General features: G+C 37.2%; 1 protein-coding gene across 1 annotated transcript; it reads left to right on the forward strand.

The window, feature by feature from the left end:
- The first annotated feature begins 8,194 nt into the window (after window positions 1–8,194).
- LOC122026519 (putative disease resistance RPP13-like protein 1) lies at window positions 8,195–11,008 on the forward strand. The gene has a single exon (XM_042585257.1). It carries the CDS (start codon window positions 8,195–8,197, stop codon window positions 11,006–11,008), a length of 2,814 nt encoding a protein of 937 aa, XP_042441191.1.
- The last annotated feature ends 10,766 nt before the right edge of the window (window positions 11,009–21,774 follow it).

The raw sequence follows: 21,774 nt of genomic DNA on the forward strand, positions 1-21,774 counted from the left end.
TAGACATTTTAATAACTCAGTTAAATGCATTAGAAGCATTTAAATCAGTAAATCAGTTTATTTTAGCTTATATGGGACCACGGTCCAATGGGTGGGCTCCCACAGTCGCCTCTAGGTTCAGACAACCTAGTTCTAGGTTCAGATAACCTAGATTCAGCAAAATAGTATTAGCTATTTCAGTATTTTATTTTCAGTGGCACTGTACTGGATCAGATATCCATTGGGTTGGACTCCCACAGTCGTCCCTAGGTTTAGATAACCTAGTTAACCCTACTAAATTCGGGACTTGCAAACCCGGGTCTAGTTAGGGATGCGCGCACAGTAAGTACAGTTGCCGGGCCCAAACAGCATGATTATGTATTTTCACTTATTATGAATTAGTTTTCAAAGCTCAAATTAGTTATGTTAGTGAGTTGGAATTCAGTATCAGTTTAGCTACAGTTTAGCTTATTATATGTTCAGTTCAGTTATCTTTATTGATTCATATGATTAGTTGTCATGCCATGATTGTATGCTTATATGCCATGCCATGTTTAGTTTATTCAGTATACTCAGCATATCCTTTCAAACAGCATGATTATGTATTTTCACTTATTATGAATTAGTTTTCAAAGCTCAAATTAGTTATGTTAGTGAGTTGGAATTCAGTATCAATTTAGCTACAGTTTAGCTTATTATATGTTCAGTTCAGTTATCTTTATTGATTCATATGATTAGTTGCCATGCCATGATTGTATGCTTATATGCCATGCCATGTTTAGTTTATTCAGTATACTCAGCATATCCTTTCAAACAGCATGATTTAAAGTCATATTTGCATCGTATGCATGTTTTAGTGAGGTAGATGGTTTCTTACTAAGCTTTTTAGCTTACAGATATACTGCAGATACAGGTAAAAGGAAAACGGACTAGCAGTGGAGGCTGGAGGTCAATGCAGATCGAGATGGTGTGTGTGGCAGGAATTTGGAATAGAAGATCCTTAGGGGATCTAGCAAGCTTAAACAATTGAACTTTTAGTATTTCTATTTTCACGCACTTTTAATTGTTAAATGCTACGAACTAGCAAACCATGCTTTATATCCAGTTTAGAATGCTAGCTTTATGTCATTAGAATATATTCTATGGATTGTATAAGTGAAATGTGAGATTTTGGCACGAACAAGTGCTGAAATCAGAGCTTAACTGCAAAATCAGAAACCCCAATCGATTGGTGGATCGATTGGGGGGTCCCAATCGATCAGCTGATCGATCGGGCAGATTGCTCTGCGAACAGTAGGTTTCTGGATCGATCAGCCGATCGATCCAGCAATTTCTGTCGCGAACAGAAGGTTCGGGGATCGATCACTAGATCGATTGGTCAGTCTGGATCGATCAGCCGATCGATCCAGAATATCGTCCCGAGCACAGTAGCGTGCTGGATCGATCATTGGATCGATCCAACCTATGTCCCGCGTACAGTAGCCGGCTGAATCGATCCCTGGATCGATCCGACGTTTCAATCGATCAATGGATCGATTGGGAGGTCTGATAACAGCTGGAAAACATTTATTTCAGTTCCTTGACCATAGGGGATGTAGTATACGCTAGGTATACTTTAGATTACACCCTTTAGCATGTATAGGATCAAGAAATGTTAGCAGCTTAGAAACTTTCAAATTAGTACAGCTTCCGCATCTAGATTTTACGATGGTCCGCGAGTAGTTAGCACAGCATAACTGTAGCGATCGGCCTCGCAGCCTAGCTAGAAGGAGGCGGGTCGTTACATTGGCACACTAGAAAATCTTCCAAGATAGGATTGCACCTTCATTCTCAATATTTAAATTAGAAATATCATTCTCAAGAGATCATAATACTTTGAAAATGTCCTAAAATATCAATTTCATCATGGTTGAATTAACTACCCTTTCATTTAGGTTTGACACACCTTATATTCATATAGTGTGAAGAGATCACACTCTTAGAAATCCAATATCTATTGGCTCCTTGGGTGTATTAGATTATTCACTAGGGATAACTTCCCTAGATACCTTTCTAATGAATCTCTTACACTTCTTAGAAGCTTTAGTCATGCTAGTCTCTTCAAGATCAATACTAGGGATAATCGCCCTTGTAACCTTGACTTGACTCCTAGACGACTAGACCTAAGGTTAGTTGCATAATTATATGGAACTCTATAGCATAAAACTATGCTTTTCTTGGACTTAGGTTTGTATCCCAAACTTTTCTTTCCCTTAGATGACTCTTATCTATTTAAGCTTAGATCTTGTTTCTTTAACCTTTTAAACATATTTTCCATTTTGCTAAGGGTCTTCTTTATCTTATTAAGTTTTCACCTCAAGACTTTATTTTTAATCCTCAATTTTTGATTTTTCATTATTGTCTTGGATATTTCTTCTTCTAGGCATGTCTCTAATTTCCTTATGATTATTATCTAGATTGTTTTATATCTTCATATCCTTAGATAGAGTTGTTCTAGTATGATATGATCTATAATTGTTCTTAGAATTATCACACTTCCTATTTTCATGAAAACACACTCTAGAACCATAAAACTTATTTCTAACATGTATTTTATCATGATGTGAAGGAATACATTATTAAATGATACTTTTGAAACTCTCCCTAAGTTTGAGTTTTCTCCCTTGCTTTTATTTTGATGCTTCTCCTTTGGACATTAATTCTAGTAATGTCCTCTTTGGTTGCATATGAAGCATATAATGTGCTATTTGCCTTTGTGTATCAAGGGCTCCACCTATTTTAACTTCTTTCTTAGTCTTTTTTATCTCGATAATTTAGGACACTTAATTTTGTAGTATCTTTTTTTCCTATACTCAAAATAAATAAAATGATCTTTATTTTTAACAATTAAAATTATTATATCTTTGTGAGGTGAGCTATCTTCGCTCGTAGAAGTGTGGTAAACTCTCTTTCCTCATTGGCTCCAGATGTCGAGTCTTCTTCTCATTCCGATGGCAATAGCCTCTCCCCCCTCAATCCTTGAGGTGGGAGCTTCCTCAATTTTATCATCGAATGTTGAGCATCTCTTAACCTCCGAATCTTCAAGCTCTTGATCCAATGAGTCTCCCTCTTTAGATTCATTTTCATTTGGCATTGAGGTTGGATTTTCATGAAACTTCATTAGCTTTGCCCACAATTCCTTGGCATCTTGTATTCCCCTATCTCACACAAATTGCCAAATATTAACTAGTAATTTAGTTAACTAGTGAGGTATCTCCCTCTCCCCCTCACTTGCCTCAGATTTTTGAACGTGTTCCTTAGTTCATTTGCTCCTCTGAACAAGTTTTACTTTTGTATCTCACGAAGCTTCAAATCCTTCTAAGAGTAAATCATTGATTTATGTCCATCATGAAGAAGTATTGCACCCTTAACTTCCAATGCTCGAATCCTCCCAATCTAAATGAATAGTAGAGGTACTTGGATATCATATCTGAATCTTTCCCGGGGTTCCATCTCAAAATCTAAGCTCCCTTTGGTGTTGGCAAATTTCGACAGTTAGTCTAATCACTTATTACTATCGAAGAGCTCAAAAACATACCTTCTTCTTATTCTTCTTTCCTCTAACTCATGCTTCTTCTGGCCGTTAGTCCGATGAAGAGCAGCCTTACTCTAATTCCACCTATTAGGATTTGTGCATGCTAGAGGGGGTGGATGAATAGCTCTAATCGCTTCATCATGATCTTGTGCTCATCATTTGAATGTGCAGCTAAAACTTTGATTCAAAACCGACTCCACATGCACAACACTTAGATTTTACTTAGTATTTACCTTCTTGAGGCGACTAATTCAAAGATCCACTCTAGCTCTACACTTCCACTAAGAACTTCCTTCTTCTTGGAAATCTTCCGGAAGCGGAGAAACTACTTACAATAAATTCACGATAATACTACAATAAAAAAGAATACAACTTACAAATGCAAGCAAAACAACTTTACAAGATGAGAACTTCACTTTGATCGTTGTTGATATCTTTAGAATGTCTCTTGTTGGTTGGAAATGCAATAGCATTTCGTCCTTAAACCTCCAAGAATTGATACATTCAAATCTCTTCGAAATCATCTTTTAAAAGAGGATGCTCGAGTTTATTTCTGCCTATCAGTAAACTAATTTTAACAATTAGTCGACTTATCTTAATGAATTCAACCATTAAAATCTATAGAGCGACTATTTTTTACTTGCTTGATCATATAAGTCGACTGATTTTCCAAATCAGTTGAGTTGATTTGCTTTTGAATCAAATTGATTTGACTTATTTTCTTAATCAGTTGAATCAACTTGCTTCTGCTTGCTTCTAGATCAAATTGATTCAACTGATTTCGCAATTAATTGAATTAATTTTCTTTTGTTCCAATCAATTAAACCAATTGGCTTTTGGATCAAATCAATTCAACTGATTTTCTTAACCAGTTGAATCGATTTACTTCTAAATTATTACCACACTTACATTCGATCTAACGATCGGTTTAAGCTTCTACCTCTCGTCAAAAATCTAGTCTTCGACCTTCTTGGATTTTTCTTGCCTTGCATCCGACCTTATGACCTATAAGGACTTTCTCTTGCCTAATATCCAGTTGACTTCAACCTACTAGGACTTCCTTTACTCAGCATCTAGTTCATCATGATCTGCTGAGACTTCCGTCATCACCAAGTGTCGGGCCCTCCATGACTCACTTGGTCTTTTTATTTCATCCGAAGTGTCTGGTCCTCCATGATCTACTTAAACTTTCTTTATCAACTTCACATTAAACTTCCGATCACCAAGTATCCGATCCTCTATGATCCACTTGGACTTTTCTTTTGTCAACTTTTCGTTGCACTTTCATCACCAAGTATTCGGTTCTCTGTGACTCACTTGAACTTTTCTCTTGACATTTTCCTATTGGACTTTTCCTTGTTACTTTTTGTTTTTACAGATTTATTTATTATTAAAAGTATTCATAACTTCTAAACAAGTACGGCCTCGATTCAACACATAGGTCGTGTTTGACAGTGTTCAAGTCCAGCACCTGCGGAGGTGGGCTGAGCACTTATTGCCCAATTCGGCCTATTGTCTAGGTCAGGCCCAACACAGCTCGGCCCAAATTTTGATGCACTATCATACTGCACACAACTTAAACTGTATTGGGTCAAACTAAGATTGATGGTCCAACCCATTCGTCTGGCCTGACATGTTGTGTCAAATTAGGGGGAACAAAAAGAAAAAGAAGGTTGTAGTGTTGGTGTAAGCTGAAGCCTGAAAATAGGAACACATGTTTTGTTGAATTCATCGATTTGGGCAGAAGGAAAACGGTACGGAAATTGTATAGATTCATGAGGGGTGATCCGGAGAAAGATGAGAGTTGTTAGCTGAAAAATGTGTGTTGTACTAACAATGAAAAACAGATGAGCAGAGTGTGACGAACCAAATGTTGAACTTTATTTGACGGCCGTGCTTCGTATAATTTGAAAATGGATCGAACGTAATCACTTTTTTACTAAAGAAAATTCATTGAATCGCACTTAGCTACTGCCAATGCCTACGAAAACTGGATTTGTATAATTAATTGGCTCGTCAACAAATTTCAAACGGCAATTTATGAAATAGCGCATGTTACTTTAGCATTTACCAAAGAGGCATATTTGTAAGTGCAATTCCTATTTTACCCTTCTGATAATCTAATTTTTTTTATCATTTTTTTTCTACTATTTTCCTCTCTCTTTTCTTTCTTCTTTTATTTTTTTTACAGGCATGCATAACATATGAATAATATTACATAAGATTTAATTGATTTTTTAATAACATTTCAGTACATTTAGAGAAGTCAAAATAAACAATGGATAACATATTTGAACTCTTTACAATCTCAGAAATTTACTAGAACTGAAATAAGTGTAATCGAAGTTCTCTAGATCCATCAGTGAGTTTCGGTCAAAATCCACTGATGGACCTAAAGAGCTCCGATTACACTCATTTTAGTTTCTATGGATTTCTGAGATTGTAAGGAGTTTAAATATGATATCCATTATTTATTTTAGCTTTTCAGAGTTGTTAACATGTAACAAGGAAGAATCATTAAAAAGGCCTACATTGGGCCTGATATGATTTCATATCAGGCCCAATGTGGTCCTTTTTGACGATTTATTTCATTTTACATGTTAACATCTATGAAAAATCTAAATAAATAATGGATAGTATATTTGAACTCCTTACAATCTCAAAAATCCATAAGAACTAAAATGGATACAATCGGAACTCTCTAGCTCCATAAGTACGTTTTGACCAAAATTCATTGATGGACCTAGAGAGTTCCGATTGCACTCATTTCAGTTCTTATGAATTTCTAAGGTTGCAATGAATTCAAATATGCTATCCATTATTTATTTCAACTTTTCAGAGATTTTAAAATATAATAAACAAGAATTGTTAAAAATACCCATATTAGGCTTGATATGGAATCAGGGCCATATTAGACCTGAAATCATTCCATATCAGACCCACGTTGGACAATATAATTTTCTATTGCCATACATGAAAAAAAAATAAAGATAAATAAAACATACCTGCTTGCCGACAATTGCTCAAAGTTGACTTCTTCGAGGATGACTATGGAAATATTGCTCAGACTCTTCTCTAGAAACATTTTCAACAATTCCTTCCATTCTAACGTGCAAATATGATAAACAACTTGTGAAATGAATCCAACCAAATGAAGTGTCTCCTTTTCAATAAAAATATTTTTTTCTTGCAAAATATTATATTTTCAAACTGCATATAGATAATACTTGAATTTATAGTTGACTAAGGAAAGTATGTTTATGCTCTAATTTTGTAGTAACCAAATGTCAAATTCAAAATGCAAGAATCACATAAGCAAAAGTAATATCTAAAAAAATCCCTTCTCCAAAGCAATATATAAGAGTCCTTATGTAATTAAAATTTAGAGTCACGTGGACGTGATATAATTTAATATTAGGCCCAATGTGAGCTTGATATGAATTAGTTTATATTTTAGCTAGTTTTTTTCCGATAATATTTCAATACATTTGGAGACACCGAAATATGTAATAAATAGCACAATTGGACTCCTTGCAACCTCAGAAATCCATAAGAACTGAAATAGATACAATTGGAGCTCTCTAGATCCATCAGTAAGTTTCTGTCAAAATCTATTGATGGACCTAAAGAATTCCGATTACACTCATTTCAGTTCTTATGGATTTCTGAGGTTGCAAGAAGTTCAAATATGATATCCATTATTTATTTCAGCTTTTCATAGATGTTAACATGTAATAAGGAAGAATTGTCAAAAAGACCCACGTTGGGTCGAAACCCACTGATGGACCTAGAGAGCTCCGATTACATTCATTTCAGTTACTATGAGTTTCTGAAGTTGCAAGGAGTTCAAATATGATATCCATTATTTATTTCAACTTTTTATAGATGCTAATATGTAATAAGGAAGAATCGTCAAAAAGACCCACGTTGGACATGCTATGATTATATATTAGGCCCAACGTGAGCTTTTTTAACGATTCTTCCATTTTACATGTTAATAACTCTGAAAAGTTGAAATAAATAATGGATACCATATTTGAACTCCTTGAAATCTCAGAAATCTAGATGAACTGAAATGGGTACAATCAGAGCTCTCTAGGTTCATCAGTGGATTTTGACCGAAATTCATTGATAGACCTAGAGAGCTCTGATTGCACTTATTTCAGTTTTAATGGATTTTTAAGATTATAAGGAGTTTAAATATGTTATCTATTATTTATTTTGACTTCTCCAAATGTATAAAAATTTTAAAAAATTAATTAAATTTTATATAATATTATTCATATATTATACATATGTAAAAAAAAAAGAAGAAGAAAAAAAAAGTAGAGAAAAATGATAGAGCAAACAAAAATGATAGAAAAATAGATTATAATGAAATAGGAGTTGTCCTTAAAATGACGCGTCCTCTGATAAATATTAAAGTAATATATGTTTTTTAATAAATTTAAAAGTTTAGTTGCATTCTTCAATAAATTCCTCCGTTCCCGTTTCCTCGCACGTTCCTGTCCCTTTAATTTATTCGCACGTCGCACTGGTAGATCGTAGACTTATACTTTGAAGTGGAGTCAAGCCGCGTCGTCCCTGCTTATTTCTTTCCTTTCTTTGATCTCGCCCATCTCCCACCCCTCAACCCTCGCCATGGATTGGATCACCCTCCTCCAACACCTCGGCCTCCCGGAGTTGGTCAAGAAGGTCGTCGAATTTCTGCTCACTAAGGCCTGCTCCGAGGTCTCCCTCCTCCAAGGCGTCGAGGATGAGATCGCCAAGCTTCGGAGAACCCACGAGCGGATCCAATCCCTCCTCGTTGATGCAGAAGAGCGCCGCCACATCGAGGACGAATCCGTCAAGAGCTGGCTCCGCGAGCTGAAGACTGTCGGCTTCGACGCCGACGACCTTCTCGACGGCTTCCGGGCCCATGTCGACGTCTTCAAGCACGCCAAGGAAGCTCCTTCCCGCAAACGGAAGCGATCCTGGTACGACGTCCCAATCCCATCTCTCGGCGTCGACACCCGTCTCGTCAGGCGCTACAACATCGCGACGGAGATTGTCAAGATCCAGAGTAGACTCGACGAGATCTACAAGAGGCGGAAGAATCTTCAATTGAAACCCTCAGATGGGAGGCAGCGAAACGAGGGCTCGAACATGGCGGTCTTTTTTCCGGCCGTTGCATCTTTGGATGTATCGAAAGTCGTCGGGAGAAGCAAACAATGCGACTCGATTGTGGCCGCCCTGAAAGTAGATTCGGACTTGCCTCTTCGTGTGATTGCCATCTACGGCATCGCCGGAATAGGTAAGACCACACTCGCCCAATTGGTCTTCAATCATTTCTCTGGGAGAGATCGGGAGGAGGTTTCCCCAAACCCCAGTGGATCTCTCAGCGGTGTCGACAGGCACTTTGAAATGAAGATATGGGTGTCCTTGCCAAAAGTGTGTGACACAGCAAGGGCTACTAAAGAGATCATAGAGGGGATAACTGGGGAAATTTGCAAGCTTCCAAGCCTAAACCACCTGCAAGATTGTCTCAAGAAATGTGTGAAGGACAAAAAATTCTTGCTCGTGCTAGATAACTTTTGGGCAGAAGACTTCAAATTCTGGGAAATTCTGCGCCTTCCTCTGCTGAAGGGAGCAAAAGGAAGCAGTGTTTTGATTACGACTCAAAACGAAGCAGTATCGAGGCTGGTGGCCACTATGCCTTTGCATTTAGAGGGTCTCGAGATGGATGATTCCCTAAAATTGTTTACTGCTTTGGCATTTCCCCAAGCTGAAGAGGACGTTGATCAATTAAAAGACATTGGTGAAAGAATAGTGGAGAGGTGCCAAGGTTCGCCTCTTGCCACAATCTCTCTGGGCAAACTCTTGAGATCCGAAAGTAATGTTGACAACTGGGAGATTGTTCTCAATGAAATGCTAGCTTTGGAAGGCTCGGCAAACTCTAGCACTCGTCCAATCTTGCCAAGTCTCATGATAAGTTACCATCACTTGAACTACCAACTGAAGCAGTGTTTTACTTATTGCTCTATTTTTCCAGATAATTTTGAGTTTGACAAAGATCAGCTGGTCAGGATGTGGATAGCAGAAGGTTTGATTCAGCAAAATGGAAGGCGACCACCGGAAGCCATTGGTAGCAGGCTCTTTGACTACCTTCTGTGGATGTCATTCTTCGAACGCTCCACCAAGCCTTGTTCGAATGGAACTATATGCAAGTACACAATGCCCAACCTGATCCATGATCTTGCACGCCTACTGTCTAATAATGAATTACTGGTTATGGAAGACAATGAGTTGAATCCTTCATCTGGACAATTTCGTTATGCATCATTACTTCATAGAAAATGTGTCCCAATAATGTTTGAGAAAATATACAATCAGGAGCACTTGAGGGCGCTGAAATTGTGCAATGAATCTAAGATAGATGTGGCCGGGATTCCAAAAGATCTGTTTGGCAAATTAAAATACCTACGGCTTTTGGATCTGAGCAACAGTGGCATAGAAAAATTGCCAGATTCAGTTGGCAAGCTAGTTCACCTGAGATATCTTGGCCTTTCTGAAACCAATGTCGAAGAGCTGCCGGAGTCAGTGGAAGACCTGTACAATTTGCAGACTTTGGAGCTCAATTTCTGCTCCAACCTTTCCTCGTTACCCGAAGGGACAAGTAAGTTAGTCAACCTAAGGCATCTGGGTTTGCATCTTGACTGGGAACAGATTAACGATTTGAGGCGCATGCCTACTGGAATTGATCGCTTGACTTCTCTGATGACATTGTCAAGATTCACCGTGACCAATTATGTGGATGGCTGCAACCTAAGGGAGTTAAAGAACTTGGATCTTCGAGGAGAGCTCTGCATCTGCAAGCTTGAAAACGTGACCAATGCAAGTGACGCCAGTGAAGCTAATTTGGGAGAGAAGCGGATTGACAAGCTGATGCTGCGATGGAGCAATGAAACCTCAAATGTGCAACAAGGTGCGAATATCTCTAATGTGCAACAAGGTGTGAATATCTGCAAGGAAGTTGCCGAGAGATTACAACCCTACAAGTATCTCAAATGCCTGTGGATCTTGAATTATCCCGGAAGCAAATTTCCAGATTGGCTGGAGAACAGTGGTTTCTCAAGTCTAGAAATGGTGAGGCTATCTTGCTCAGGAGAGTGTGAATCTTTGCCGTCGCTTGGGCAGCTACCTAAGCTCAAGCACTTGCATATAGAAGGGATGAAGAGACTGATAAACTTGAAGAACATGATTAAGGGGTTTCTATCTCTGGAGACTCTTACTATCAAAGACATGCCTGATTTGAACATGCTGTGCAAATTCAAAGATAATTTTCCTAAGCTCTCAAAGGTTGTCGTTTCTCAGTGCCCCAAGTTATGTCGGCCGAAGGATCTTCCAAGGAGGATAGAGTTAATAATTATTCCACAATCCACTGACAATGTCAACGGAAATGATGTGAGCTCTTGATCTCTCTCATTCTGCATAATCTACACGAAAATTTATTTTTTCATGTTAAGTGAAAACTTACTTTAAGTCGAGCTGTAAGATTGCCATGATGTCAAACTCTACTATTCTCACATTGCATTGACATGTTTGGCATATTAGAATATAGAATTGTTCTACTGATGCGGTTGGTCTTCTTTTTTCATTGTTTTCTTTTTCCCCTTATTATGGTGATTGTCTACGTACGAGAACGTAGGGCATAATAAATAGAGAAATATACATATATACACCTCCACCAGATTTACAAAATCATGAGTAGAACATAAATACAATTAGCTGAGAGTGTGAGTCATAAATGGATGAACAATGGTACGTACTTGATTTCCACGGGGAGTATTTGGTTTGTTGGTCCAAATGTATGGAATATTTGTGTAGAAAATTAATTGACAAAATATTAACCTAAATTTTCTTTATTGCCCACGTACGACTTTATTAAATATATACTATTTTTATATAAAACTGTTGGTTTAAAAATGACTCTTTGTTAACTTTTATTAAACAGCTTGTTCAAAAAAAAAGTATTGACAGTTAAGTTTGTGCTGTGACTCAAGATGACCATATTTTGTGGAACCTACATTTTAAATGTTTGATAATTAATTGTCTGGCATTTTCCATTTTGATTTATCAGTATATTTGTTATATTTAATCATCACTGGACATTTCCTTGGAACACTCTCCTACACTTTGTAGGGTTAAGCAAAATTTGACACCTAACTTATCAAAATACATTTCCCCCTATATTTCTCACTTCAGTCTTTATTTTTTCCAAATATATTATTCTAAAATTTGTTTATAAACCAGTTTATCTCTCTCAAAATAGTAATTTAATAATTATAATTTGACTATAATTCCCTTTAAATATAATCTTTATATATTATTTAAAACGTATTGAAATTTAGTCATTTATTTCTTTTTTTTACTTACTTTATTGAATATTTGGAGTGAATTTGAATATAAAAAATAGTTTTAAGTCCTCCAAGAAAGATAAGTGTGTTGGTTAATTAAATTAAGTCGACCAGATTGGTTGAAAAAGAAAAATTCAAATGTGTCAAACGAATAATTGAGCCAAATGACAATATATTGATAACTCCAAACATATAAAATGAATTATTCTACTAATTAAATCATTTTATAATTTGTATGAATGCAATTAAAAAGGATAAAAATAGATGATTATTCCTGATACGGTGGGCAATGGAGGGGCCCCAAGAGGAAAGGGTGAGAAGGGTCAAGGCCATATAGTGGTCAAAAGTCAAGAGGATGTGGTAGTCAATAATCAGGGTGACTTGGCGGTCAATAGTTAAGCTGGCTAGGCAGTCAAAGGCAAGCATATGGGGTAGTCAGAGATCAGGCAGACTGGTCGATCAAGGGGGCGAAGTCGTTGAAAAACAAAGGGAGATGACAGGCAGAACACCGGGTACAGGTCGGGATCGGCAGAGCTGTGTGAAGACGGCTCGGTCCGTAGGTCTGCGATTCGAAGGTCCGGAAGTGCAAGTCACGAATCATAGGTCGGAAACGGCAGAGCTGTGTGGAGACGGCTCGGTCTGCAGGTCTGCGATTCGAAGGCCCGGAAGTGCAAGTCACAAGTCATAGACCGGGATCGACAGAGCTGTTCGGAGTCAGCCCAAATGGCAGGTGACTCTTAGAGGCTAGATCCGATCGGAGGATGCGAGGCAGGTGCAGGCCACAGTAGATCGAGTGAACTAAGCAGTGCGGGAGTCGGAGAATCTCAATGGTCCGTCGGGGATAAGCATTAAGGGGGCGAAGTCGTTGAAAAACAAAGGGAGATGACAGGCAGAACACCGGGTACAGGTCGGGATCGGCAGAGCTGTGTGAAGACGGCTCGGTCCGCAGGTCTGCGATTCGAAAGCCCGGAAGTGCAAGTCACGAATCACAGGTCGGAAGCGGCAGAGCTGTGTGGAGACGGCTCGGTCTGCAGGTCTGCGATTCGAAGACCCGGAAGTGCAAGTCACGAATCATAGGTCGGAAACGGCAGAGCTGTGTGGAGACGGCTCGGTCTGTAGGTCTGCGATTCGAAGGTCCGGAAGTGCAAGTCACAAGTCATAGACCGGGATCGACAGAGCTGTTCGGAGTCAGCCCGACTGGCAGGTGACGCGTAGAGGCTGGATCCGATCGAAGGATGCGAGGCAGGTGCAGGCCACAGTAGATCGAATGAGCTAAGCAGTGCGGGAGTCGGAGAATCTCAATGGTCCGTTGGGGATAAGCATTACATACCAACGATATGTGCGAAGTCGGAGGTTCCTAAACGAAAAGATGCCCTCATAACCAATAGAAGCCTGACAGATGTCCTTCACTACCAGACAAAACCCATGCGCAAAGGCGGAGGTTCCTAAATAAGAAGATGCTTTCACGACCAATAGCAGCAGGACATGTGTCCGGGACTACATGACAAAGCCCAGCGTCTAACGTTTTCTGACAAGGTTGCAGGTTCTAGAAGCGAGGGGGTGCATAAAAAGCGAGGATTCCTCGTACGCGGGTACGCTTTCTCGTCACTTTTTTCCACAACTTTTCACTTTCAGTCGTTTTTTTCTTCTCTCTGCTTTTTCTGGGGAAAAAGGACCTGACTTGAGCGTTGGAGGGCCTGATCCGGGGACTTTTTGTTGGTTGCTACTCGGAAAACCTAGAGGTTCCACCGTACAAAAATTTTGTACAAAGGTCTGAACCTTTTCCTAGCTACTATGTGTTCTTTTAAATTAAATTTTGGATCGCCTGCGGAACTTAACACGTTTGATCAAAAACTTAATCTATTTGTTCTTTTAGGTTTTGACTTGGATCTCCTGCGGAACTTAACACGTTCGACCCAAGTCACCTTAAGTTATTAATTCCATTAAATATTAATTTCCATAATTGGTTCCCAGTACTGACGTGGCGAGGCACATGACCTTCTTGGATATGGGAGCAACCACCATCGACTAGACAAAACCTTTTATGGAAAGCTAATATTTAATTTCCTAAAATAACTTTAGGTTAACCGAAAAGAACAATCAAATCACAAGGAAAAGAAAAACAAAAGAACACTATATCGAAAACAAATTCGAAACTCTAGAATCGTATGCCTCTTGTATTTAGTATTATTTCCAAAAATAACTAGTATGATGCGGAAAGAAAAAATATTAGTTATACCTTTTAGAAAAACCTCTTGATCTTCTACCGTATTCCTTTTCTAACCTCGGACGTTGTGTGGGCAACGATCTTCCGATATGAGAACCACCAAAGCACCTTCTCCTTTCTTCAAATTTCGGCCAAGCACAAAGCTTCCAAAAGATGAAGATCTTTTCCACCAACCAAGCTCCAAGGGATGTAGGCTTTCTCTCCTTCTTCCTCAAGCTAGATCCGACCACCAATTAAAACTCCATAAGCATGAAGAGGTTCGGCCACAAAGAGAAGAAGAAGAGAAGAAGGAAGGGCCGGCCACACCACCAAGGAAAAGAGGAAGAAAAATAGAATAGAGTCGTTCACCTTGAAGCCTCCTCTACCTCCTCTTTTATAATCCTTGGTCTTGGCAAATAAGGAAAATTTAATAAAAATTTCCTTAATTCTTTTTCCATTGAAAAGAAAAATTATTTAATTAAAAATAATTTTCTTTTTCAAATACAATGGCCGGCCACCTCAAGCCCCAAATCAAGGAGAGTTTTAATTAAAACAAGAATTAAAACTTCCTAATTTGTTTCCGGAAATTTATAAAAATTTCTCCAATAATTTAATCCCTTCATGATTGGTTTATAAAAAGGAAATTTAATAAATTAAAATATTTCTTTTAAACATGTGGATAAAAAGAAAGTTATCTCTAAGAATTAAAATCTTTTTTAATCTACAAATAAGGAAAGATATCAAGTCTTTTCTTAATCTTTTGTAGAAACTAATAAAAGAGAATTATTAATTTTTAAACTTTCTTTTAAATCATGAACATGGTTAAAAAGGAAAGTTTTCTTAAAATTTAAAATCCTCCTTTAATCAACAAATAAGGAAAGATTTCAAATTTTAAACTCTCTTTTAAACATGTAGATGATTTACAAATAAGGAAAGTTTTTACCAAAAATTAAAACCATCCTTTTAAACTACAAATAAGGAAAGAGATTAATCTCTTCTCTTAATCTTTTGTAGAAAGCTATAAAAGGAAATTTTTAATTTTTAAACTCTCTTTTAAAATCATGATATCCACATAAGAAATAATTTTAATAAAAAACCTTTTTAATATTCTAGTGGCCGGCCACCTAAGCTTGGGACCCAAGCTTTGGCCTACCACCTATATGACTCATCCACTTGATCTTGGCCCCTAGCTTGGGTTCCAAGCTAGCTTGGCGGCCCCATGGGTAAGAAGGTGGGTATACGGTGGATATAAATCTCTATATACTAGAGGCTACGATAGGGACCGAGAGGAGGAATTGGTTTTGGTCTCCCGATGAAATTAAGCATCCCGTGTTCACCCCGAACACACAACTTAATTTCATCAATAATAATTCATTCCACTAAAGAACTATTATTGAACTACCGCACCAATCCCAAATTACATTTTGGGCTCCTTCTTATTATGAGTGTGTTAGTCTCCCTGTATTTAAGATAACAAATATCCACTAATTAAGTAAGTTACTGACAACTCACTTAATTAATATCTAGCTCCAAGAGTAGTACCACTCAACTTCATCATCATGTCGGACTAAGTCCACCTGCAGGGTTTAACATGATAATCCTTATGAGCTCCTCTTGGGGACATTCTCAACCTAGATTACTAGGACACAGTTTCCTTCTATAATCAACAACACACACTATAAGTGATATCATTTCCCAACTTATCAGGTTTATTGATTCATCGAACTAAATCTCACCCATTGATAAATTAAAGAAATAAATATCAAATATATGTGCTTGTTATTATATTAGGATTAAGAGCACACACTTCCATAATAACTGAGGTCTTTGTTCCTTCATAAAGTCAGTATAAAAGGAACGACCTCAAATGGTCCTACTCAATACACTCTAAGTGTACTAGTGTAATTATATAGTTAAGATAAACTAATACCTAATTACACTACGACCTTCCAATGGTTTGTTCCTTTCCATCTTGGTTGTGAGCTACTGTTTATAATTTATAAGGAACCAATAACATGACCTTCTGTATGTGACACCACACACCATGTTATCTACAATATAAATTAATTGAGCAACTACATTTATCATAAATGTAGACATTTGACCAATGTGATTCTTATTTCTAGATAAATATTTATACCAAAAGCTAGGCTTTTAGTATACACTCTAACAATCTCCCACTTATACTAAAAGACTAAGCTGCCATACATCTGATTCCCATGCCTTTCAAAAAGCTCTTGCCTTAAGGACCTTAGGTTATCATCTGATGCAATCTAGGCGGCAACAACTTCTCCTCGTTATACAATTTCTCGTATTGGGTAGTACTTGCGCTCTATTGTGTTTACTTGTCTTATAGACTCATGGTTTCTTCGAGTTTGTTACTGCACCATTATTATTACAATAAATTGTAATAATCTTTGGACAAACTAGAAATCATATCTAAGTCTATCTTGAGGTAATTAAGTCATTCAGCTTTTATGGCTACCTCTGAGGCTTGCCATATACTCAACTTCATGGTGGAGTCCAGAAAACACCTATGCTTATCACTCTTCCATAGTTATGACTTTTCCTCCTAAAGTAAACACAAAACCCCGAGGTCGACTTATTATTGTCCCTATCCGATTGGAAGTCAAAATCCGTGTAACCCACAGGGACCAAATTAACTACCTTGTAAGCTAGCATATAATCTCTAGCGCCTCTAAGGTACTTTAATATATGCTTTGCGGCCAATGTCCTTGTCTAGGGTTACTGATATCTGCTAACTATGCCCTTGGCAAAGATTCGATCTCGTGCATAGCATACATTAGGTTGTCTAACTGCCGAAGCATAAAGAACTGCCTACATGTCCTCAATCTCCTTTGATGTCATCGGAGACATCTCTTTAGATAAAGACACTCCATGCTTAATAGGTAAGAAACCTTTCGAGGAGTTTTGCATGCTTAAAACGAGCAAGGATTTTCCGATGTATCAAGCTTGGGATAAGTAAAATATATTTTTTCTTTCGATCCCTTATTACTTTGATCTCAAAAATATATACATTCTCCCAAGTCCTTTATATCGAATTATTTGGACAACCATACCCTTACTTCTGACAACATTTTGATATTGTTTCCAACTACCAAAAATGTTATCTACGTATAGTACAAGAAATACCACCACGTTTCCATCACACCTTTTGTATACACAAGACTTATCCGTTTACTCAATAAATCCATAGGTCTGGATTACTTTGATAAACCGGATGTTCCAAGACCTTGAAGCTTTGCCTCAGTCCATAGACTGATTGAGCTTGCACACAAGATGCTCTTAGCCCTTTGCAATGAACCCTTCTGGTTGCTTTATATGGATGCTTTCATCAAGACTTCCATTAAGGAATGCTGTCTTGACATCCACTTGCCAAATAGATAAAAGAATCCGGATAGACTTAAGCATGGCTACCGGTGAAAAAGTTTCCTTTTCATCAAGCCTTCTTTGAAAGTTACTACCTTCCTTTCTATCCTCTTTTCCTATTATAGACCTTTTTACACCCAAAGGCTTTTACACCATTTGGTGGTTCTACAAACTCCAGATTTTATTAGAATACATATATTCTAATTCTGTTATTCATTACTCTTTGCCAAGATGTTGCATCTTTATCTTGGAGTGTTTCGTCATATGTCCGGAGATCAGGTTCATGTCCTCCAGGGATCGAGTCCAAAAACTCTCCCAAAACATGAATCTTTTTAGGTTGCCTAACAACCCTCCCACTACGACAAGGCACTTTCTGCAATTGTGTATCATTTGTGATACGTGTTGCAGTTTCCTTGTGGTATCTCATCTTGTACAGTTGGTACTAGATTAGACATGCCTTTTATTATTTCCTTAAGAACAAATTTTCTTATGGGCACATGATTTATTACATAGTCATTTTCTAAAAATCGGTCATTGATGCTAACAATGACCTTCTGATTTTTAAGACTATAAACATACTTTCATTTTACTAGGATAACCCACAAACAAGTGAATTCCTGTCCAACTTATCATTGTCTCTCTTCTGCATATGTGCTGGACTACCCGAATCCGAATATGCTTTGAAATAGGCTTAAGCCTATTCAGTAATTCTATATGAGTAGAGAGTTCTGAATTTAGAAGGTACTATATTCACTCCCGTTTCCAGAGTATATCCGTAAAATGATTTTGATAATATTCTTAATAACTCATCAATCTACTTATTTCCATAAGAGTCCTATACCTTCCTTTTCCTACACCATTCTGTTGGAGTGTACCAAGTGCAATTAGTTTGGATTGAATCCCTACTTCTGATAAATGACTCCTAAATTCTCCTAAGAGGTACTTGCCACTACGATCTTACCGTAGTGTCTTGATACTTTTACTTTGTCGTTTCTCCACATCAGCCTCGTACTCTTTGAACTAATCAAAGCACTTAGACTTGCGGCACATCAAGTAAATATATCTGTATCTAAAATAGTTGTCTATAAAATAGATGAAATATTTGAAACAACCTCTTGCCTGGATGCTCATAGGATCACACAAATCAGAATGAACTAATTCCAATATATCTTTGACTCTATACCCCTTAGACTTAAAAGCTTCTTGGTTATTTTTCCTTCCAAGTAAGACTCGTAGGTTGGAAAGATTTCTACTACTAATGAACCCAAAAGTTCATCAGCTACCAATGAATCCTACCTAAGTTAATATAACCTAGTCTTAGAAGCCAAAGATATAATTGGTTCATTTTCGAAGGTTACTTTATCTTAAAGTTAGAAGATGTGTTACTAATTTCCATTTGTTGCATCGTGAGAGTTATTGGATTTATAAATTGTCAACCAACGTACCAGAACAGATAACTTCCCTCTTTTTCTTAATAACAACTTTGTTATTAAAAGAGGCAGAATATCAAGTTATTTGAATAGTTTAGAAACTGAAAACTAGTTCTTTCTAAACTTGGTGCGTAAAGACAATTACTCAAAAATCCATGTTTTATTCTTATCAAAAGATAAACATCTCCCACAACAACAGCTACCATTTTTACAGTAGTGCCCATGTAGACAGTGTTTTAATTTTCATTTAGTTGTCGGGTTGCCTGGAACCCTGCAATGAATTGCGGACATGATTAATGGCATCTGTATCTACACTCTAGGTTCTAGTAGATAACACTACTAAACATGTTTCAACTAATGAATTAAATACACCTATATTGTTCTTAGTTCTAAGAAGACAGTCTACCTTAATGTCCAAGTCTGATTTCCAATCATTACAATTGGGACTACTAAGTCTTTTCTATAGTATAACAACTAGGGAATTGCCAAACATTTTAAATCCTAAGAATCACAAAAATATTTGGTCAAGATCAACTCCTTAAAATCCCCATGAATTTTGTATGCCACGATAGTGTGGACGTATACAAAATCAAAGAGGAGATTTTATCCATTAATTTTATTATCTTGTCAACTTTATTTTATGACGAATAAAATTAATAGTTGATCTGTCTTTGATCAAATATTTGGTCAAAATTTTTGAATTTAAAAAATATTGATTCCTCAAACAATATTATTAAATTCTCCAACACCTCGGTCACCTTTCTCCGGCGGCTAATTCAACATTTGAATAAACGTGGTGTTAACCCTTTATTATCTTGTCCCTAACTTTTATTATCTGATCACAAATAATAGCAGTGACTCCGATGGGGAGGATACTATTAGATGTGTCTAAGTGTATACCATTACTTGACACTAAGTCCATTAATAAGATTATGCCCCTTCCGTTGGGGAAGATCACACGCTCTTAATTAACTTCCTATAGTCATCCAAAAATGGAAGTCTGTTCTAGTGATCCACAAACAAGCTCATCCGTTATGGAGGAAGGCACTCAGAGCCAACGCGCAAGCTTATTTGCATCACTTACAAACCAGTAATGGAGACCATGTGATTTACTTAAAAATCCCTCTCCCACTTAGTTATTTATAAATGAGGAATTTTAACTATGCTAGCCTACTAAATATGTAAACTAACATGCACACACAGCACAATATAAAAGCAATAAATAGAAAATCTAATTTTCAACTATTATGACTTTTATCTCTTGTTGTCCTCCGTGTGTTGTCATCCCAAGCTAATGCCATATTTGGGCCCTGCCACCGGGTCTAGCTGTCGCATCCATCTTGCTCCTAGTTCCGCTGCGCCTCTGGTCCTTAGAAGGTTCCACGCTTTGCAAGATTCGATCCGCGACATTAATAGAATTTTACATTTTGATCCTATATTCCTCGAAGGAATGTACATGTAAAATAGATCAAACATAAAATAAAATTTACATCCATCGATCCTATATTCCATAAAAGAAATGTACATGTAACTAGATCAAAAATAAAATCCTAATAAACTAAAACCGTTGTATTTTAAAATACGCAACGCACATAAAATGCCCATGACATAGGGGTGCAATCTAATAACATATTAGTAATAGTGATACGATCCACAAATGGTCCTACTCATTAACTCTAAATGTACTATGTGTAATTAAATAATCAAATAAACTGAAACCTAACTACACTACGACCTGTTGGTTGCTACTCGGAAAACCTAGAGGTTTCACCATACAAAAATTTTGTACAAAGGTCTGAACCTTTTCCTAGCTACCATGTGTTCTTTTAAATTAAATTTTGGATCGCCTGCGGAACTTAACACGTTTGATCCAAAACTTAATCTATTTGTTCTTTTAGGTTTTGACTTGGATCTCCTGCGGAACTTAACACGTTCGACCCAAGTCACCTTAAGTTATTAATTCCATTAAATATTAATTTCCATAATTGGTTCCCAGTACTGACGTGGCGAGGCACATGACCTTCTTGGATATGGGAGCAACCACCACCGACTAGACAAAACCTTTTATGAAAAGCTAATATTTAATTTCCTAAAATAACTTTAGGTTAACCGAAAAGAACAATCAAATCACAAGGAAAAGAAAAACAAAAGAACACTATATCGAAAACAAATTCGAAACTCTAGAATCGTATGCCTCTTGTATTTAGTATTATTTCCAAAAATAACTAGTATGATGCGGAAAGAAAAAATATTAGTTATACCTTTTAGAAAAACCTCTTGATCTTCTACCATATTCCTCTTCTAACCTCGGACGTTGTGTGGGCACGATCTTGATATGAGAACCACAAGCACCTTCTCCTTTCTTCAATTCCAAGCAAAGCTTCAAAGATGAAGATCTTTTCCCAACCAAGCTCGAGGGATGTAGGCTTTCTCTCCTTCTTCCTCAAGCTAGATCCGCCACCAATTAAAACTCCATAAGAGGTTCGCCTCAAAGAGAAGAAGAAGAGAAGAAGGAAGGTATGCACACCAACGAGGAAAAGAGGAAGAAAAATAGAATAGAGTCGTTTGAAGCCTCCTCTACCCCTCTTTTATAATCCTTGGTCTTGGCAAATAAGGAAAATTTAATAAAAATTTCCTTAATTCTTTTTCCATTGAAAAGAAAAATTATTTAATTAAAAATAATTTTCTTTTTCAAATACAATGGCCGGCCACCTCAAGCCCCAAATCAAGGAAAGTTTTAATTAAAACAAGAATTAAAACTTCCTAATTTGTTTCCGGAAATTTATAAAAATTTCTCCA

Source organism: Zingiber officinale, chromosome 10A (assembly GCF_018446385.1).
Source record: "Zingiber officinale cultivar Zhangliang chromosome 10A, Zo_v1.1, whole genome shotgun sequence".
Classification (NCBI taxonomy): Eukaryota; Viridiplantae; Streptophyta; class Magnoliopsida; order Zingiberales; family Zingiberaceae; genus Zingiber; species Zingiber officinale.